Source organism: Aphidius gifuensis, linkage group LG3 (assembly GCF_014905175.1).
Source record: "Aphidius gifuensis isolate YNYX2018 linkage group LG3, ASM1490517v1, whole genome shotgun sequence".
NCBI classification, from domain to species: Eukaryota; Metazoa; Arthropoda; class Insecta; order Hymenoptera; family Braconidae; genus Aphidius; species Aphidius gifuensis.
Window position 1 is genome coordinate 25,307,017 of NC_057790.1, and position 22,415 is coordinate 25,329,431.

Genomic DNA, 22,415 nt, shown 5'->3' on the forward strand with positions numbered 1-22,415 from the left:
AGAATTTAATTATACTGATCAATCAATTGCGGTATTATCGAGGGATTTACAAAATTGATTTAACAATAGTGATTTGATATTTTGAGTAAATTTAACGGTTAATTGTCCCTTTATCTCTGTGTCTCTTTGGGGAAACATAAATAAGCTTCAAATAGACATATATATTATCATGTTATGCGTCTCATAAGCTTGTACATGCAGTCCATATATTGTGTGTTTAATCAAAATATGTCATGACAATTGAATTTTACATCTTCAATATGATTTGTGCCCTTTGTTTAAAATTCATGTCAATATTTTATATTGTTTGATAAATAAAATTAGACTTTTTTTTATTTAGTTTATTTAATAATTAATAAATCAATTAAAAATTTAAATTATTTTATTTGTTTATCAATAGATAATTTAAATAAAATATATTTTTTTTTTTTTCTATTTGTATTTTTTAATATTTAAATTGTAAATCAATAAATCAATTTTGATTCTTATTACACTTTTTTTATGATCTATTTTTTTTTATTTTAATTTAAAGTTTTATGGGTTTAATTGAAATTCCAGTATGTGGAATTTCGAAAAGAAAAATGGGAAATAAAAAAAATTGTAGATTAGTACAGAGGATAGTAAAAATAATATTTAAAAAAAAACAACACAACTGAAATATATATTAAAAAAAAGACAAAAAGAAAAATAAAAAACCCTGCGGTAGTGATGATTATTATTATTTTTTTTTTTTAATTTTAATTTTAACTATACCACCAAAGTAAATGACTCTTGTTGAGTATGTATTATTTTTATGAAAATTTTTTTTTACATCTCTTGTCCATCATTTTTGTACCCGCAGGTTTGCGATATTTAAATTATTTCTTTATCTTTTATATACTTTGCATTAAAAAATAAAATAAACTTTTGATTTGTTTTTTTTTATTTGTAGATCAATGGCAAATATAATTAGTTGAAAAATAATAAACTACGGTAGATTATATTACATCTTATCTTTTTTTTTTTATGTCATTGACATTAGCATATATTATAAGTATTAATTTAAACAGTTAAATACACAATGTCAACGATGCACATGCAACCTCCAAGTTTAGTAAATTTTACTATTAAATTGTTGAGGTATAAAGTTTTGGCTTTTAAAAACTTTACATTGGTTAGAAACTTGAATCATTTACAATTCAAGAGAAAATAGCTTAGACACTCTCAACAAAGATTATCATGCTAAATAATGAATATTTAATTTTTATTTATTCATTATTTAAAAATCAAGTAAAAAAATTTTCAAGTTAATTTACAAGCTATGATTTTAAACACTAATAAATAATTATTACTACAAAAAAATTTCTTAGTAATAATTTTATTTATAAATTTTAAAAAATTTCGAAATTATTTTCTATGCAAAAATCGAAATTTAAATTAATATCATATTTTAATCCTAAGTATTTTAACAATAATAATTATCTATTAAATGAGGGATTTATTATTAATCACAATGTTCATCAGTAGAAACCCACAAAAATTATATTTTACTTCTTCAAAATATCCTTTATTTAATGAATATTTTATAAATACTTTGCAACAAATATTTACTGTAAAAAAAAAAATATTGAAAATAAAAAGACCTGCAGTGAAAAATTATGAAGTTGAAATTTTTTAAAAGTTTAAACAATTTTTTTTTACAATAAATATTCATTGCACAGTATTTCTGAAATATTCAATAATTAAAAAACATTTTAAAGAGATAAAATATATTTTTTTGTAAATTTCTACTGATGCATTTTTTTATAACAATAATAACAAAAAACATCTGAGGTGTCGCGCGGTTTGTCAAGAGCTCGTATATGTTACCGATTTATTAAATTAAGGATTTATTATTAATCACAATGTTCATTGAATTGCTCTAATACTTCATTAATATAAAAATGATTTTTCAGATCATCCATGTGATTTATTATTTTTATTTATGTTTTTAAATTGTGTATAAATAAATTATACAGATGTATACTTGATAAATAATTGAAAAACACTTGAGTATATAATTTTGTTTCTTTTTTTTTTTTTAAATTCAATTTTAAACTGAAAAAAAAGCTCAAAAAAAAAGTAATAATAATATTTGATTGAATTTTGTATGTGTGAAAATGATTGTGTTTATTGAGCAAGTGTAAACGAAGAAAGCCAAATTAAACTGGTTTCGATTGGTGTGTTGCAGACACGAGGTGCCAGTCACCTCGGAGCCGATCACGGTGATACACATGGACGAGGATGTCGTCGTTGTCAACAAGCCCGCCTCCATCCCTGTAAGTGGTGTACTGCCATGACTGTACTGCCAAATATCATACTTTATTTAGCATTAATTTTTGCATGAAATAAATATAAATTAATAATTTTATTATAGCCAAATGAAACGTAGTATAATAACATTTTTTTAAAAAATATATTCACGTTTATATTTATGCTTCTTTCAATTTTTTTCTATTCATTCTTCATCATCTTGCCTATCTATTTAAAATCTCTATTTTTTATTTTTTATTTTTCTTACTTATTTAACTTGATTATGTGTATGTATATTTATTTTTTTTTAAAACTTCTTAGACTTTATTTTTTTGCAATTCAATCAACTCCATTTGTGTATGCTATTTTTTTTTTTTTTTTTTCTATAAATTTATGCTATTTGTTTTTTCCTTTTTTAAATTTTTCTTGGATATTTATTTTCACGCTAAATCAATCCTCATCTTGAGCATGTATCATCACTGATTTACATCATCATGTACGATTCATTGGTAATCAAATAACAAATATATTTCATCAAAAATATAATTTTTTTATTTGTTTATAATTTTTTTTTTTTTATTAATATCGCGATGGAAATTTTATTTCTAGTAGTTTATACAGCAACTGGTGAGTTTGCTTACAATTTATTTTTTGAATAAAAAATTTTTTTTTCGTCTATTTTATGTAGTGTATTGTAAAGAATAATACACATGACATTTTTCAATATTTTTATTTTATTTTTTTATTTTTTATATTTACATTGAATGATGAAAATAGTTTTATATTTTTTTTTTCGAATTATAGTCTTCAAGTAAGGTAGTATTATTTAACAAACAAAAATATAATTTTTTTTTTTTTTTTAATAGAGATTTTAAAAGTAGGGTAGAGAAAAAAAAATAGCATGTATTTCTTGAAGTTTAGCTTTTATATTGAGGATAATAAAAATATTTAAAAACATGGAGGGTTTTTAGTTTAAATAAAGAATGACAACGATAATTCTATAGAAAGAAGAAATCGCATTTCACAAGGGAATTTTTTATTTATTTATTTTATTTTATTTTTAACGGTAGATGAGAGTGTGGCTTACCAGAAGAACACTGTGTATAAACTTCTTTTTCTATTTTATTTTTTTAATATTTAATTTAATTTTTTTTTTATATATATTGCTGGAATTGCTAATTAAGATAAACGAGCCCGTAGCAGTGTATATGTGCACTACGGCAAAATCATTGTGAGAGTCGGTATACGACTGTGATATCTGCGTCGAAATATTTCCATATTCATGTTGAAAGAATGGAAAATATAAATTTTTAAATTTAACATGTACAAATCTGAGTGTGTACTGTGGGTTATATGCGAATCATGAAAAAATGAATGAAAATAACAGCAATGAGGGAACAATGTGACCTCACAAAGTACAAATAAAAATAAATAAATAAATGGAAAAAAATTAAGTGAACATTTTTTTTATTTTAGTGACAAAATAATTTTTTTTTTTATATATTAAAATAGAGTCGTGGTTTAATAGTTTATAGACGAGTTATTTTTTATATTAATATTAAAAGGGTTTTTTATTTTAAACGGATTTTATTTTTAATATTTAAATCAAGTCAAAGGTTAAAAATTCTCTTGCACGTTTGATCAATCGGTTGATTAATCATCATCATCATCATCATCATCATCATATTTGATTATATTATTTTTCTATTTTTATGTTTAACATGGGGTCATCTATTTACATCATCAATATATTATTATTTGGAGAAAGAATTTATACTTTTATATTTATTTTGTATAAATAATTTTTATTGATTATATTTGTAATAGTTTATTTTTTTGTTTTTATTTTTTTATATTAACTTTGCAAGTTTTTTTTATTTTAAACAAATTGAAATTTTATTTTTTATGCAAATAGTTTTAAGACTATTATTTATTTGTCAGAAAAATTAATTAATAAACGATAAAAATAACGTGGATAATTTGTTGTCTTATAAAGTCAAGTAATTAAATTTATTTCAACTTGAATATTACAAAATTACTTAACTTTTTAAATCTTCAAGTAATAGTTGAAATATTCAAATGATTTATTTTCTAAAAACAAGCATTCACAGTCAATTTTAATGTAAAAATAAACACTGACAAAAATTTTAGTTTATTCAAATTTATTTTTCCAGTTCTGGTATTTTGTACTCGAAATATATATTTTATAAATACTCAAATTAAGCAAATAAATTTAATTTTGATATTTAATTAAATTTAAAATATTATATACAATTAGTCAAATAAATATAAAAAAATTAAATTAAATAATTTTGCTTTTATATTTTGCATTGATTCAAAAAAAAATAATTAAAAATTTATATTTTAAATTTAAAATACTAAAACTAGATAAATCAATATATCATTTTCAATTTTGAGAAAATACTTGATTTTCCTGGATAAATATAAAACAAGAAAATCCGTAAATCATAATTTTACATCTAAAAATCTACAGTTTTATAACCATTTAAATTTTACATCAAACAAAACCATAAATTAATCAAAATTAAATATCCATATAATAACTATTTAAAATCCAAATTAAAACAGATTGATTATACAATTATTTATATTTATTTTTAGAATAAAAAAACAATAGCTCTATGCATAATTATATGTATCGCAAGAATCAGTTAATGGATCTTTAATTCATTTGAAAAATGACTAAATGAGACACAGGGGATATGTAAATATTCTACTTGAGACTATATAAAATAATTATTATTAGAGTAGCATCTGTACGGGTGTGGCGATCGCGTGCATTGCGTAATCGATCCATTTTCATATATATTTTTGTATGCGTGTTTAACATTCCCATGACGGTGATACATTATTTTATATACATATACGTGGTAAAAACAAAAGACTTATTATTCGTCAATATATATACACACCTTAGCTTACAATAGCCCCATGAATATACATTTTTTTTTTTCATGCTATATATTCGCATAAACGGACTGAAAAAAATTCCCTTCAAAATGAAAAACACGAAGAATGAGAAATGTCGAAGTTAAAACGATAACGAAATAAAAAGCTAAATAAAAAAATTTTAGTTATCCAATATGATGGTGTTAGGCAACAAAAAAATTAAACAAATATTTCTATAAAACAAATGGAAAAAAAAAAAAAAAGTCTGTACTCTGAAAGTAATTGCATCGCGGGGAAAAACAAACTGACCGTGGCCCATGCATCGAAAAATTGCAATCATCTATTACGCAATCTATCTCGCAACCACTATTATTATTATTAAAATAGTTATGGTATTAAATATTAATAGTAATTTTATTTATTTACTTGACGCGTCAATTTTATTTATTTTTCTGTATTTTTTTTTGTTATCTTAATGAGATTTAAATGTTTTGCTTACAAAGTAAATTTTAACATAAATAAAATTGTGTCAAAAAATTATTAATATATATAATAATAAATTTATACAACTGTGAAAAGATGAAAATAGAAAAATTCATTATTAAACATGACCCACGAAAATTGCCATTATTTCATTTTTCATATATTTTATTTTCTTATGTGACATGTTTATTGCTTGTCCATTTAAAAAAATACTGTAGTTTAAAGCCAATATTTACAAACCACACGTGAAAACGTGCGTATATGATAAGGCAAAGAACTCAGTTATAAAAAAAATGAAAAAATAAAAAAAATATATTTTTTGGCTTGTATCCAATTGTACGATTCATGAACTATTTACCTTTTTTATATTTATATTCTCTTTTTTACTCTATGTACAAAATTCAATATGTTACATATTAATTTAGGCAACAAAAAAAAAAAAAAAAACTAAAATACATATTAATGAGATAAAAAAAATATTTGACAAGAAAAAAATTTAGTAAAAAAATATAGTTATAAGCGAGACGAGAAGCTTTTTTTTTTGTATTAGCTAAAAATCATGCGTGAAATCAGCTGAAAAACTAAAACGAGCCAAGTTTTTATTTATTTAATTTTTTAAGCTGTATTTTATTTTGTGATTATTTATAATAATATTCACCTGGATTGAAAAAAAATTAAAGCAAAATGTTTATTTATTTTTAAATAACAGGTTTGACTATTATTCAATGTGGCAATCATGAAATTTTATGGCTTCCTTTTAAATATACATTGACTTGCTATTTTATTAATCGATGACTGTATAAAACAACAGATGCATCTAAACGATTTACGACGTTCCTTCTTCCTGTTTGCACACACACACATGCACTATGTTTATTCTATTTTTTTCACTATCAATACAATAATTATTGCCTCAAACTGATCCACTAACTTCTATCAAGTCATGCAACAATGTTGTGTTTGCATAAACCTTCATACAAATTTAAAAAAAAAAACATGATTTATTAGTTTTCTCTTGTCTTTTATCTATCTCTTGATTTTTTTCTATTACTAAAAAAATAATTAATTAGCATTTTGTTACTTTTTCTTTATTATCACTAAACAAACAGACAATCTATTTATTTTTACTTTGACAACTTTTTTTTTAAACACAAATTTCAGACAGATTTATTGATTTAATATTTAATTTTTTTAATTATATTTATCGACTTAATTAACAGTTCTTTTAACGTGATTTAATATTAAAAAATTAGCTTAATTAGTTGATTACAATTTAGTCTCGTGATATTGACAATGAAATTTTATTTTGTTTTTTTTTTAATACATTAAATAATATCGACAATTGAACGTATAAATACTTTTTAAAAAATACATTTAATTTTAAATTACATGTACATTTTATAAATGAGAAAAAAATTAATGACATTTATTTAATGACTGATTACAGGTACATCCTTGCGGTCGTTATCGTCACAATACTGTGGTTTTTATACTGGCTAAAGAGTATAATTTAAAAAATTTACGAACAATTCATAGATTGGATAGGTTGACTAGTGGAATTTTGCTATTTGGAAGAACACCAAAAAAAGCCAGACAAATGGAGCATCAAATTAGAAATCGTCAGGTACTAAAACTAAATTAAAACAATAAAAAATGAAACAACATGTTGACGCATAAATATATTCAAGTGTTTAATAAAATTGTATTTTATTTTTATTTATTTTTTATTTCAGGTCCATAAACAATATGTATGTCGTGTTGAAGGTGAATTTCCAGATGAAGAAATAATATGTTCAGAATCAATCGAAGTTGTATCATATAAAATTGGAGTGTGTAAAGTATCTGAAAAAGGTAAAGATTGTTTAACTCGTTTTAAACGTTTAAGTTACAATGGAAAGTCATCAGTTGTACTATGTAAACCTCAAACTGGTAGAATGCATCAAATACGTGTACATTTACAATATCTTGGTTATCCAGTTATAAATGATCCACTTTATAATCATACTGTATTTGGTCCAGAAAAAGGAAAAGGTGGTAATATTGGTAAATCAGATGAAGAACTTGTTAAAGATTTAATTGGTATTCATAATGCTGAAAATTGGCTTGGTATGGATGGTGATTCAGAAATGAGTTTATTTAAACCAAAACTTGATATTGAAGATAGAGAATCAAATGCAAGTACTGATAAAGATGCTGGTTCACCATCATCAACACCAGGTATTATTGAAGATGAACAATCATCACAATCATCACAATCACAATCTCAACAACAACAAGTATCATCAGCACTTAAAGTAACTGTTGGTACACAAACTGGTAGTGAACCACTAGATTCAAATTTTACAAATGACAAAGTAACTATTGATAAACATTGTTATGAATGTAAAGTTAAATATCGTGATCCAAAACCATCTGATCTTGTTATGTATCTTCATGCTTGGAGATACAGTGGACCTGGATGGGAATATGAAACACCTTTACCTGTTTGGGCAGCATCTGATTGGGCTGATGCTAATGATGATCGATAGTCATCAAATACATCATTGATCTATAAAAAAATTAATTTTTTTTTTTTTTTCATTTTTTAACAATAGAAAAGTAATTTAAAGGAAAAAAAAATCATAAAAAAATAAATAAAAAAAAGGAAAAAAAAAAAGAAAACAAATAAACATGTACCTCCGTATCCTTTTTTGATATCCTACCCCGTGCCTTCCAACTGTTTGCAGTAGTTTCATTGATATTCGGATTGATCCAATCAAATAACTTGAGACATTTGCAAATTTTTGAATAACATATTTGTGAAAAATTATAAAAAATTGTAAAAACGCAGGCGCGGTGCTCTGTGAATGCAACAGATCAAGCCCTTGAATAATTAAAATCAGCCACGTTTATTGAACGTATTATATATAAATATACATTTATACATAGTTGCTTTCGGTTATTACAATTATTGTATAGCCAATCATGTGTCTAAGCGTTGTTATTATTATATTTTTATCAACTTATTTCTTCTTGTTCTATTTTTTAAATCACATTTAATCAGCCACTCGTTGACAGCTTGCAAGTTGCTTCATATTAATTATTACTATTGTTTTAACCTGGATATATATATTTTTTTTTCTCATAAAACTGCAATGAACATTATATCAAAATAAATGTTTTTATATATTTTTTTTTTGTCGAACAAATGTATTGTAAATTTTGTTCGCTTGTGATACTAATTATACCGGGTCAATTGATATATCAATGACATTACAAAATTATTAAAAATTAAATTCAATAATAATTAGCGCTTAATGGTGCTTTAATAAAAAAGAGAAATATAAATGTTAAAAAAACATTATCATCTTTGCGCAGTTTCATAATTATATTAATTAAAACAAAAAAAAAGATATCAAAAATATTTTATTGCGATAGATAATTATACAAAACACAATTTCCTTTTGATTTTGCATTGTGCATTGCTGATATATATAAAATTATTTTAAATGAAATGAAATTAAAAAAAGGATTGTTTATGTAGTTAATTTTTTTTATACGTCAATGATAATGTCATGTGTGTTCAAGTAAATTGTTCACACAGCAGGAATCTTGTTAAATGAAAAAAATAAAAATCCAAGAATATAGAAACGTCTATTTTTATAGGCCGATTATTGATATATAAATGAAAAAGAAATAATAATAGTAATTGAATGATGTGTGTGACATATGAATTATTTGATTTAAAAAAAAAATAAATATATAATTTTCTGAGTAAGCGTGTGCCAACAAGGAGAGCATTGCGCATGAATTATTTAAAAATTAATATGAAATCATATCGTTTATAAACAAGTGATAATAAATTTTCGCTATGTGTCAGGATGATGATAATGAAAATCATGAATTTGTTATAATACAATCACGAATATCATAATAAATTGGCTTTGTGATCAAGCACGCATGCAGGGATTTTAAAAAAATTATATTAAGAAAATTTAAAAATCTAGCTAAATGAAGTTAGGATTAAATATTAAAATTAAAAAACAATTTGGTGAAAGCCAAAACGGACCTATCATAAAAGACAGTTTGTGCGCTTACTAACAAAGAAAAAAAAATAAAAAATAATCATTAACTATGTAACTTTTAATCACCTAAGTAAAAATAAAATAAAAAAAATTAATTAATTAATTAAAACCTATGTTTGTGGGGTATAAAAAATTAAATTTTTAAACAAAAAATGCGAGGGTATATGCGAAAAAGACAAGTCCCGATTACTAGTGGCAACAAAAAAAAAAAAAAAAAAAAATATGGAAAAAACGCTTTTGTATATATTATTATAAATATATTGTATACGCACATTGTAATGACATGGTAAACGTTAAAAAAAAAAAATTCATAAATGGATAGTGAGCGTTTGTCAATAAAAAAAAAACAAAAAAAAATTATAAATAAAATTTCTCTTGAATAAGAAATGATTAAAATGCTAATTATCATCGTTCAATAATTTGCCACTTGTTACGTACATATTTTTCCTTTATGTAAAATTCTCTTCTTTTTTTTTTTTTTCTTTGTTCTTTATCAAGGTACCTGAGGCTTGAAGTACGAACGTGAGGTTCAATGGAAGATCAACGGTGATAAATCGAGAACAAGAGGCCCGTTAACCCAGAAAAAAAAACCAATCTTTGCATTAATTTTTCAGGGCTTGTAATATTTTCATGTTGAACGTAAAAGAAAAAAAAAAAAAAAATCAAGAGAGATAATCAAAGAAATGTTCTTTTATTTTTTATTTATCAGGTAGATTTTTTGCTGGTTATAGATTTTTTTCAAGTGGACAACTAATTGCTTGAATAATTTGAATTGAAAATTAGATAATAATTCTCATATTGAGCTAAATTTTTCAATGATAAAAAACACATACGCAACAGGACAAGTCGCATCTTTATTTCCTTTTTTTCTTTTCGATTTTCAAGCATAAATATAACGCAATTATATAAGTCAACGTTCCACAACACCAACTTTAAAACTTTTAGTTTCTAATATGTTATAATTTAAGTTTAAAAACGTGAACAGTGAAGCATGGAATTGGATACACTCTGCAAAATTTTATAAGAAAAATAAATAACTAAAACATTCGATTTCAAACTTTTAGTATATTCACAATGTTTTTTCAATTTTATTATTTTTTATTCCAATACAATTCGATTAAATTTTATCAACTTGACAATGTCTGAGTGAAGAATACGTGTTTGAAAATGAAAAAAAAAAAAAAAAAAAAAAGTCTATCAATCAGCCACACTATTTACACATAAAAACAAATAACAATTTGTTTGGACTGAGATAATTTAAAAAAGAATTTATTATAAATTAAATAGTATCTTTTTTGTTTGTTTATTAAATTTTACTTTGATATTATAATCAAGTAAAAAAAACTATTAATTTGTTGCTCGTTGTTGCTTGAAGTTAATTATTCTTTCTTCAATAGCTGGTCTAAAGTGTCTAATGAGACCTTGAACTGGCCAAGCAGCACCATCAGCCAATGCACAGATTGTGTGAAGTTCAATTTGTTTTGTTAATTCCCAAAGCATATCAATTTCGTGCACCTCAGCATTACCCTCGACAAATCTAATTAAAAATTACATATCAAATATAAAATATCGACCTTTCATTCGTTAATAATTATAAGGAGAAAAAAAAAACATACCGGCTCATTATTTTGTACATCCAGGATATACCTTCTCTGCATGGAGTGCACTGACCACACGATTCATGTTTATAAAAACTGATGAGACGTTGAATTGCCTTGATGACATCAGTTTGCTTGTTCATCACAATCAATGCAGCAGTACCAAATGAACTTTGTACTCTAACAAGATCATCAAAATCCAGAAGAACAGTATCACATACGCTGTTAAAAATTAAATATGTTATTAATATTTATTATCAGTCTCCTTTTCAAACTAATAATAAACAATTTAATTATTAAAATAAATCAAGGTAATATGTATTTTTAAAAAGAGTAGTTATAGAATATATAATAACCTCTTTGGAATAATGGGAGTTGATGATCCACCGGGAATAACACCAAGTAAATTATCCCATCCTCCAATAACACCACCTGCATGTCTCTCAATAAGCTCCTTCATTGGTATTGACATTTCTTCCTCAACTGTGCAGGGATTATTTACGTGACCAGAAATATTAAAGAGCTTTGTACCATGATTACGAGGACGACCAAATGAAGCAAACCATGTACCACCACGACGACATATTGTCTATTGTTTTTAGAAATAAAATATTATTAATTAATTGATTTATTAAAAAATAAATATACCTATATGATGTTCAATTGATTAATTAACTTACTGGTGCAACAGCAACTGTTTCAACATTTGTTACAGTTGTTGGACATCCAAAAAGACCAACATCAGCTGGAAAAGGTGGCTTCAATCTTGGTTTACCTTGTTTACCCTCAATTGATTCAATCAATGCTGTTTCTTCACCACATATATATGCACCAGCTCCACGTTGTACAAATATATCAAAATCATAACCAGAACCACATGCATTTTTACCAATTAAACCAGCTTGATATGCTTCAGCAATAGCAACTTGCATATTTGATGCTTCATTATAAAATTCACCACGTATATAAATATATGCAGCACATGCACCCATAGCTCTACCAGCAATTAAACAACCTTCAACAAGTTTATGTGGATCATGACGCATTATTTCACGATCTTTACATGTACCTGGTTCACCTTCATCAGCATTAACAACTAAATATTTTGGTCTACCATCTGATGGTTTATTCATAAATGACCATTTCATTCCTGATGGAAAACCAGCACCACCTCTACCTCTTAAACCAGATACTTTAACTTCATTTATAATCCATTCTACTCCTTTATCAAGTATCTCTTTTGTCTTGTACCAATCACCACGTTTTAATGAACCTTTCAAACGCCAATCATGTCGTCCATATAAATTTGTAAAAATTCTATCTTGATCATTAAGTGGACTTCCATATTTCTGCAATTATTATTAGAAATTCAATTAACAAATTTACATTCAAGAAAATAATTATTTTAAACAATAATATAACACTTGTTTTTTAATTGTTTATAATTTTTAATTTCATCAATTTAATATTTATTTAATGAATTATCTAATTTGATATTTACAGGTGATTCACTGACGTCAATTGAATTGGTAATTATATTATTGCGACGTATTGCACAATTTGTAGTAACAAAATTGTAGGGTAATTGTTTGAAAGTACATATTATTGATTGTTATTGATTAATAAATAAATTAAATAATTAAAATACCTTTCCCTCTGGAGCTGCATCAGCAAATGTCCTTGCATTTTGTGTTGTCGTCAGTACACCTCCTAGACGATCTGCAAATATATTTTTAATGTTGTTATTTATAAAATTACATAAGTCACAAATTACGTTGTAGGAAATAACAATAAGCTTTCACAATTATCACTTTATCAATGAGTTTAAATTTGAGTTGGTTTTTTTGGTTTGTTGTTATCACTTTTTATTGTTGAAAAGATTGCAAATTATTGGATAAACTTACTTAATTGTCGACTGGAGATTAGAGCACAACGACTTATGGCACTCGCCATTTTTATAAACTGACAATAATTTATTTATTAATTTGTGATTGTATGTGTCAATCCATATATTACCAAAACATTTATGTAGGGACTCTAGACAGTTTACCAACTTGATAAAAAAAAAAATGTAATTACTAAAAAAAACAAACAACAATGTAATAGCACCTGAATATTTGAATCAATTTATAAGTTATAAATTATAATTCAATTTAATTTTATCTACGTAAATATTTATTTCTTCGATTTTGCTAATTTGTTTACGGTGATATTTTTAGATTTTATTGGAATCATTTTTATTTAGCTGGAAAATAGAAAAATAATAAAACACTGTTATAAATATTTCTCTGCATCCTTTCATTTTTCCCGGAATGGGTAAATTACGGAGAAAAAGCTCGGAAAAATATTTCTATCAAAAAAAGACAGAATAAAATAAATTAAGGAGTTAGGAAAAGTCAAGAAAACAAAAAGGATGAAATTTTAATTCTCCATTTAAGCCAATACTTTGAATAAGAATATTTTATATTGTTAAATTGACATTACGAAAAAATTGCAGAAAAAAAAAAATAATATTCTGTTGAATATACAAAATTCCTCAGTAGTGTACATTGCAATTGGGGATTTTGATGGGTATTTAATAATGCTGGCTTAATTAAAACTAAATTTAAAAAACTGAATAAATTAAATAACTATGAGATTTTTTTTTTTTCTGTAGTTATTTAATTTATTCGATTTTTTTAATTTAGTTTTTATGGTACGATTGAACTTTGTATATAAATAAAAAAACTAATTTACACTATTCATAACTTGTTAGTTGTTATAATATAAATCGCTAAAATTAAACTCAAGTTATGAGCCGATTCCGATAACTAAAAATCTTAGTGTTGCTTAGTGTCAGAAGATCGTTTTTAAAAAAACGTAAAAATGTTGCAGCTGATAATGAATTTTATGAAATGAGTAAGTTATTTTTTATATCGATTATAATTTATAAAACCTTCATCGTTACCTTAATCAACCAAGGCCTATATTTAAACTATTAAATTTGCTTTCTCAATTGATTTAAATTTTAATTGAAATAAAAATTTATTACATAAATTAATTTTACTCTGATAGAAATATTTCTCCGTCTTTTCTCCGTTGTTAACTTATCTCGTAGAAAAAGCGGAGACAATTTTTTTTCATATTCAAAGCAAAGAAATTCTCCGGAGAGCACCAGAGAATTTTTCTCTCTTCATAATCCAAAATCCACTAGAATTTTAGTGACATCTAGTAACCAAAGTTGCGTCAAAAACTTGGTCAGTGGACACTACCCTTAAACTCACGAGAAAAACATGAAACGTGGAACTTGTATCATATGTTTATGTTAATGCTCGACAATGAATTAACAATAAACATTTGCCAAATAACAAATTGATTAACAAATTGAATTAACTGTGCAAAGTAATAATAGTTTCTAATTCCTACTATAAATTATTAATATTTTAGTAAATAAAAAGTGTTTATAAAATGTCATCAAGAATAAATAAAAGTGGTCTTGTAGCAAGGGTTAATTTTCCCCTCTACACAATTCAGATGTTGACTAGCAGGCACATCCTGGTTGGTGGTGGTGGTGGTGAATCAAAAACAGGAGTTGCTAATGGTTTTGTAAGAATAATTTCAAAATAAATAAACATTTCTTTTTTTATTTATCTTAATCATCTAGATCTACCTATTTAAAATTTATGTCTATTTATTGATTGTTTATTAATTATGCACAGGAAATATTTGAAGTATCACATAATGGATGGAATTTCATTGCTGAAGAAGTAACAAGACACGAGACTGGTCCAAATGTTGTTATGAATTGTGCAACATATAATGATAATAAAAAAACATGGCTTGCAGCTGGACAAGAAAGTCACTGTCAACTTTACAGTGTCACATCACGTATTGTGACTCTTGAGAATGGTGAAGTTCCTAAAGCTACAAATGCCACCACAACGCCAAAAGAAAATTTACGACAAAGAAAAAAAAATGACAAGAATGATGAGACAAATAATTTATCAGCTAATAAAAATGATAAACATAAAAGACTACAGTTAATTCTTGAACCATCAACAAGTATTAAAACTGATTTTAGTGATGATGAATCACGTCAAAGAATTGTTAGAATAAGTCCAAATGGTAAATACATGGCAACTGGTGGAGTTGATGGTATTGTACGTTTATGGAAATTTCCTGAGTTAACATTAATTCATTGTTTCAAATTACATGATAAAGAAATTGATGATATTGATTTTAATGTTAGCAGTAAATTTATATCAACAATTGCTAAAGATGGTAAAGCATTTATTTGTGATATAGCTAAATGTAATAAATATAAAGAATTAACATGGACAACACCAAGCTCATCAAAATATATGTATAAAAGATTACGTTTTAGAATATCAAATGATAAAAAATTAAATGAACAAATATTTATATTATCAAATGCAACATTATCGAAAAATCCAAGTTATTTACAACTTTGGGATATTGAACAAGGTATTATTATTAAATCAACATCATTTAAAGAAACATTATCAGCATTAGCAGTATCTGATGATGGTAAATTTGTTGCTGTTGGAACAATGTTTTCTGGTTCTGTTGATATATTTATAGCATTTAGTTTACAAAGGGTACTTCATGTATCAAATGCACATAGTATGTTTATAACTGGTTTAGAATTTCTTCATACAAAAAATCATGAATTAAATGATAATAGCCATTCAATAAGTGCAGTTACAAGTAATTGTGAAGCTGCTGTTGTCAGTATATCAGTTGATAATAGAATTTGTATACACAGCATTCCCCACAGACGTAAGTTCAATCAAAAATATATATTATAAACAAATTAGATGATAAATTTTTAATAATTTTGTTGATTTATTTTACAGATTCATTGCCATTTTGGTTGGTCATTGTTTTTATAGTGCTAAGTATTTGTGGTGCATTTATATTTTGCAGCTATGTTGGCATATGACCCGGGTCAATTGAAAATACTTTAGTTAATAGCCAATTAACTGGCTCGGAATTTTTTTTTCTTGTGTAAAAATTCATTAAAATCAGCACGAAAATATAAAAAAACAAACAAATTGTAAGTAGATTATTATCAAGACAATGTGCATTAAATGTTTTTTGTTTTTTTTTGAGGCTTCTACGTAAATAATTATCTGTTGATTGTGTTAGCGTAATCAATTTTATATTTTAAATAATTGTGTATAGTTAATTGGAGTTGTACCAGCACATGTGTTTATTATTTAAGTATAGGTATATATTATATATAAATACTTGAATTGTTTGGTTGTTTATAAGTTCTATTTATGAATGTGATTGTGGCACAAATAGAAAAATATAATGGTGAAATAATTTTCATATTTATTATTATAATTTTTAATCAATTGACATGATGCATCAAATGTTAGTTCAATAATTATACTGTAAATTTTGTTGAAAATGAAATTATTTTTATTTTACCTTAAAGGTAATTTAAATTGTATCAGCGGTATTGATTAAAACTGCGTGTGAAGATTATTTAATGTTAATAAAAATCACACAAAAAATTAATTTATGTATAAAATAAAAAAGTTAATACAAAGAATTAAAAAAAAAACATAGTTGTTTGTGTATTTTTTAAGTTTTGATTAATATAAATTTAATATTTATTATATTTTAACATAGCCACCTTGATTATTGTATCACCAGCATGGAGACAAGCTCTTGCAGCAGCAGCACCACCTAAATCAATTGATAAAAATTTTGTAAATAAATTAAAATTAACATCTTTGATTGATTGTACATAAACAGGATTATCACCAGATACTTTTCATATCATATCCAGAATATCCAGCATCATCAAGTCAAACGTGGTGAATAATAATCGTCCTCGAGTCTTTTTTGCCCTTTTTGCACGTGGCAACCAGTGGAACCAGTGGAACCAGGGGCAACTTTGCTATTGTTTGTCAGTACCACGTGGAATTGCATTCCGTCATTCGAATCTTTAATTACGTTTAGTAATAACCAACAGAGAACTTTTTTAATATAAAATATCAAATCAAAACTTGATCATAGTGAATACTACATTTTAATTTTATCAAAAATGAATGAGCTCAAAATATTACGTAAATCAGGATTTGAAAAAATCTTTGAAAGAAATTATGATGGTTTAGCACCTTTCTTTGAAAATAAAAAGGTTAGCCTAAAATAACTGCAGCTGGAAACGCATGCTTGTAGATTAAATATTAAATCATTGTTATTAAATATAAATATTGATTATTCTGTTTAGATATATTATCCTAATGATGATCTAGAGGTTGACGAAATTCCTATAAAGAAACATAAGGGTACAAATCAAATTTCAACACGTGCATTTGATGAAGGGAATGATAAGGTTAGTCTAAAATATAATTGCAATCAAAACGTGCTCGTAGATTAAGGTAAATTAAGGGCCGGTTTTTTCGTCCAACATTACAGTTAACTGAGGTTTAAACTCATTTAAATTTTAAACTCTAGTTAAACTAATGGATTTAGTTACCGACTGCGTTTTTATATGGCTATAGAATTAAAAATATCAGTCGATAAGTAGATAAAGTTAGTTTATGATCTGTAATGGTGGACGAAAAAACCGGCCCTAAATTATTGTTATTATAAATACAAATATATTATTTATTATTTTTAGATATACCATCAGCATTATAATTATTCCCATGCAAAAAATATAATAATTGACTGTGTTAATGATGATTGCCTGGCTGAAATATTCACGTATTTGCCAGCATGTGAAAGACCAAAGCTTGCACTGGGTATGATATAATTACAATATCAATTTTATTTGTTGTAAAAATTATTTATTAATGGTAATTAATATATTTGTATTTACTTTATTTTTTAGTATGCAAAAGATGGCAAAAAGCTCTTGATTATGCTGGGTTCAAAGTAAAAAAAGTTGAATTAATTTATTGGCAATTTGAGGAGAATCCGCGTGGTTTAAAAAAATATCCAACAATTCATCGAGAATTATGTTTTTTAAAATCACTGCTTGATAAATGTGGTCGTTATTTAACAAAACTAGACTTGACTGCTTATTGTCATTGTAACATAGTGCCAGTTATTAATAATTCTTGTCCAAACCTCGTAAATCTCCGCTTGAGATTTACCTACATAGACGATGTAATATTATTCAATGCATTTACACGTCTATCTAAACTAGAAGTATTAACAATTATATTTCAAAATATAAATAATAAATTGATACCTGTTACTTTAATTAATTCATTGAGAAACATTGCTAATACATTGACTCATCTGAGTCTGTTGAATTTTATGCATGATCCCGACTCTGACCCATTCTATGAGTTGCCAACAGAAATTGATTGTGTAAGTTAAATTTTATATCTATCAAAAAAAATCATAAAATATTTTTTTCATTTTTTACATACTTATCTATAATTGTAGGTGATTCCTGAGCTAAAGGCCCTGGAAAAATTTGAAGTTGCTGGTATACGGCTCCCCGAAATGAGTTGTTATAATAGTAATACTTTATTTTATGTTCAAAAAAGTATTTATCAATTAAATGATTGTAAGAAATTGAATTTGTCGAATCACCAAGTTACAGATAATGCTTTGTATGTTATTGCCAATGTCATGGAGCAATTAAAAATACTATGTATATCCTGTGAATTGGTAACCGATGATGGTATAGTAGCAATTTCAAAGATGAATAATTTACAAATTCTTAATTGTTTCGGCCATAACAGCGTCACTGATTCTTCAGTTAAATTGCTCAAAAACCTGATAAAGCTATGGTTACCATCTAGCAATAAAATTACTGATGATTCAATCATCAAAGTTCTTGAAAATTCACCAAAGATGGAAGAGCTCTATGTTGAGGGGACAGGTGTAACTGTTGAATTTATTAAAAAAGCAGCAGATATATCAAAAAATCGAGAACGAGTTTTACATGTCGCCGTTACATTTATACCTCATATAAAACAATATGAATCACGGTATTTTACTATTCATATATGTCAAAAAAAAAAGAATAAAAAAAGAACAAGTGCCCAGGCAGATAGAATGCTGGAAACGAGAGTGTAAGAAGGCAAGTACAAATCTGTGACCTTTCTGATTAGACACTTGTATAAAAATATATTATTTAAATTTCGAAATATAACATGAAAGAAAGTTAATCAAATAATAACTCCATGGTTTTGTAAATTTATAACAATTTATTCAATTAAAAAAATTAACCTAACAATAATATTGTACACTTGTATTTTTAAAAAAATGTAAATAAATAATGATAAAAAAAAAAATTAAACAATGGTTCTTGACAAGTATTAATAATTCATTTTTGTACTGACATAAACTATTTTTTTTTTTTTTTCATGTACATACTGATGATAGAAAATATACAAAAAATTTTGTCAATAAATTGAAATTAACATCTTTGATTGATCGTACATAAACAGGATCATCACCAGATACTTTCATAGTTTCATACCATATCGATCAATCGCTACTGAGCATATGCGTGATCATAATGCGCAAAAAAAAAATCAAACGTGGAAAATAATAATTGTTCTCGAGTCTTTTTGCAAATTAGAACCAGTCGCAACTTTGCTATTGTTTGTCAATACCACGTGGAACTGTATAACGTCATTCGAATCTTTATTTACGTTTAGTGACGTTTGGTAAAAAAACAGAGAGCTTTTTTAATATAATAATATATAGATATATACCGTATATTAAAATAAAAAATAAATTCAAAACTTGAACATAGTGAATACTACATTTTAATTTTATCAAATATGAATGAGTTTAAAATATTACGTAAATCAGAATTTAAAAAAATTTTTAAAAGAAATTATGATGGTTCAGCAACTTCCTTTAAACGGAAAATGGTTTGTCTAAAATAACTTCAGCTAGAAACGCATGCTTGTAGATTAAATATTAAATCATTATTATCAAATATAAATATTGATTATTCTTTTTAGATATTATATCCTAATGATGATCTAGAGATTGACGAAATTCCTATAAAAAAACATAAAGCTACAAATCAAATTTCAACATGTTCATTTGATGAAGAGAATGATGAGGTTAGTCTAAAATATAACTGCAGGCAAAACATGCTCGTAGATTAAATATTTCATTATTGTTATTATAAATATAAATATATTATTTATTATTTTTAGATAGACAATCAGCATAATGATCATTCTTATGCAAAAAATATAATAATTGACTGTGTTAATGATGATTGTCTTGCTGAAATATTCACGTATTTGTCAGCATGTGAAAGACCAAAGCTTGCACTGGGTATGATATAATTACAATATCAATTTTATTTGTTGTAAAAATTATTTATTAATGGTAATTAATATATTTGTATTTACTTAATTTTTTAGTATGCAAAAGATGGAAAAAAGCTCTTGATTATGTTGGGTTTAAAGTAAAAAAAGTTGAATTAATTTATTGGCAATTTGAGGAGAATCCTCGCGGTTTAAAAAAATATCCAACAATTCATCGAGAATTATGTTTTTTAAAATCACTGCTAGATAAATGTGGTCGTTATTTAACAAAGCTAGACTTGACAGCTTATAATCATTGTAACATACTGCCAGTTATTAATAATTATTGTCCAAACCTCGTAAATCTTCGCTTGAAATTCACCTACATGGACGATGATATATTATTCGATGCATTTACACGTCTATCTAAACTAAAAGTATTAACAATTATATTTAAAAATCTTGAAAATTTCTTGATACCTGTTACTTTAATTAATTCATTGAGAAACGTTGCTAATACATTGACTCATCTGAGTCTGTTAAATTGTATGCATCCCTATTCCAGCATGTGCTACTATGAGTTTCCGACAGAAATTGATTGTGTAAGTTAAGTTTTATATCTATTACAAAAACAAAATTAAAAATATTCTTTTCATTCTTTACATATTTATCTATAATTGTAGGTGATTTCTGAACTAAAGGCCCTGGAAAAGGTTGAAATTGCTGGTATACGTGGTTTATCCGGAATGAACTATTGTACTGGCCGTAGTACTTTATTTTACGTTCCTTATTCGTATTGCTATCGTGATACCAATCAAACAAGTATTTATAAATTAAACAATTGTACGACATTAAATTTGTTGGATCACCAAGTTACAGATAATGCTTTGTATATTATTGCCAATGTCATGGTGGACTTAAAAAGCCTATGTATATCCTGTCAATTGGTAACCGATGATGGTATAAGAGCAATATCAAAAATAAAAAAGTTACAAACTCTTAAATTGTTCGGCCGTAATAACGTCACTGATTCTTCAATCAAATTTCTTAAAAATTTGACAAAGTTAAAGTTACCATGCAGTGCTAAAATTACTGATGATTCAGTCACAAAAGTTCTTGAAAATTCACCAGATATGGAAGACCTCTATGCTGAGTACACAAGTGTCACTGTTGAATTTATTAAAAAAGCAGCAGGTATATCAAAAAATCGAAAACAACGCTTACGTATAGGCGTTACATTTATACCTGATATAAAACAATATGAGTCGCAGTATTTTACTATTAAAATAAGTCAAAAAAAAGAACAAGTACCCAGGAAGTAACTGGACACTTGTATAAAAATATACCATTTAGATTTCGAAATATAGAATTAAATTGAGTTAATTAAATATAAAGCAATCATAGATTTAAAAAAAAAAAAAGCAAATCAATTACTGCATAAATTCATGGTTTTATGTAAATTTATAACATTTTATTCAATTAAAACAATTAACATAACAATAATATTGTACACTTGTATTCTTAAAAAAATGTAAATAAATAATGATAAAAAAAAAAAAAAATTAAACCCTGGTTTTTGACAAGTATTAATAATTGATTTTCGTATCGACATGAGATATTGCTTTTTTTTTTATGTATGCACATGAAAAATATGGCGTTTCATAATGTTTTGGTATAAATGAAACTCCCAAGATCAGATGTTGTTTTCGATTTCTTGATATTTCTGCTGCTTTTTTGACGAATTCAGTAGTCACATTTTTGCCCAAAACACAGAGCACGTCCATCTTTGGTGAATTTTCAAGAACTTTAATGATTGAATCATCAGTAATTTTATTGCTAGA

At 25.4% G+C, this 22,415-nt stretch overlaps 4 protein-coding genes across 6 annotated transcripts in view; 3 read left to right on the plus strand and 1 right to left on the minus strand.

The window, feature by feature from the left end:
- LOC122853239 (RNA pseudouridylate synthase domain-containing protein 2-like) overlaps positions 1-9,288 on the plus strand; it is a 69,950-nt gene extending 60,662 nt beyond the window's left edge. For all 3 annotated transcript variants that reach the window (XM_044153586.1, XM_044153587.1, XM_044153588.1), the window contains 3 exons: positions 2,210-2,297; positions 7,112-7,288; positions 7,398-9,288. In XM_044153586.1, the coding sequence (XP_044009521.1) occupies positions 2,210-2,297; positions 7,112-7,288; positions 7,398-8,192 (1,060 nt within the window). In that variant the 3' untranslated portion in view covers positions 8,193-9,288. The remainder of the gene's footprint in view (positions 1-2,209; positions 2,298-7,111; positions 7,289-7,397) is intronic.
- Positions 9,289-10,638: 1,350 nt separating this feature from the next.
- Positions 10,639-13,363, minus strand: LOC122853250 (NADH dehydrogenase [ubiquinone] flavoprotein 1, mitochondrial). The gene is made up of 6 exons (XM_044153607.1): positions 13,231-13,363; positions 12,975-13,045; positions 12,007-12,675; positions 11,683-11,915; positions 11,345-11,548; positions 10,639-11,265 (listed from the first exon to the last, which is right to left on the minus strand). The coding sequence occupies exons 1-6, from the start codon at positions 13,277-13,279 to the stop codon at positions 11,076-11,078; spliced, it is 1,416 nt and encodes a 471-aa protein (XP_044009542.1). The 5' UTR covers positions 13,280-13,363; the 3' UTR covers positions 10,639-11,075.
- Positions 13,364-14,600: 1,237 nt separating this feature from the next.
- Positions 14,601-16,900, plus strand: LOC122853252 (prolactin regulatory element-binding protein). Its single transcript, XM_044153609.1, has 3 exons — positions 14,601-14,911; positions 15,025-16,105; positions 16,183-16,900. The coding sequence occupies exons 1-3, from the start codon at positions 14,774-14,776 to the stop codon at positions 16,266-16,268; spliced, it is 1,305 nt and encodes a 434-aa protein (XP_044009544.1). The 5' UTR covers positions 14,601-14,773; the 3' UTR covers positions 16,269-16,900.
- Positions 16,901-17,384: 484 nt separating this feature from the next.
- On the plus strand, positions 17,385-21,896 carry LOC122851108. The gene is made up of 10 exons (XM_044150155.1): positions 17,385-17,477; positions 17,571-17,675; positions 17,964-18,087; positions 18,177-18,661; positions 18,740-19,290; positions 20,145-20,184; positions 20,278-20,382; positions 20,479-20,602; positions 20,692-20,933; positions 21,645-21,896. Exons 1-10 carry the CDS (start codon positions 17,385-17,387, stop codon positions 21,894-21,896), a joined length of 2,121 nt encoding a protein of 706 aa, XP_044006090.1.
- Positions 21,897-22,415: the final 519 nt, after the last annotated feature.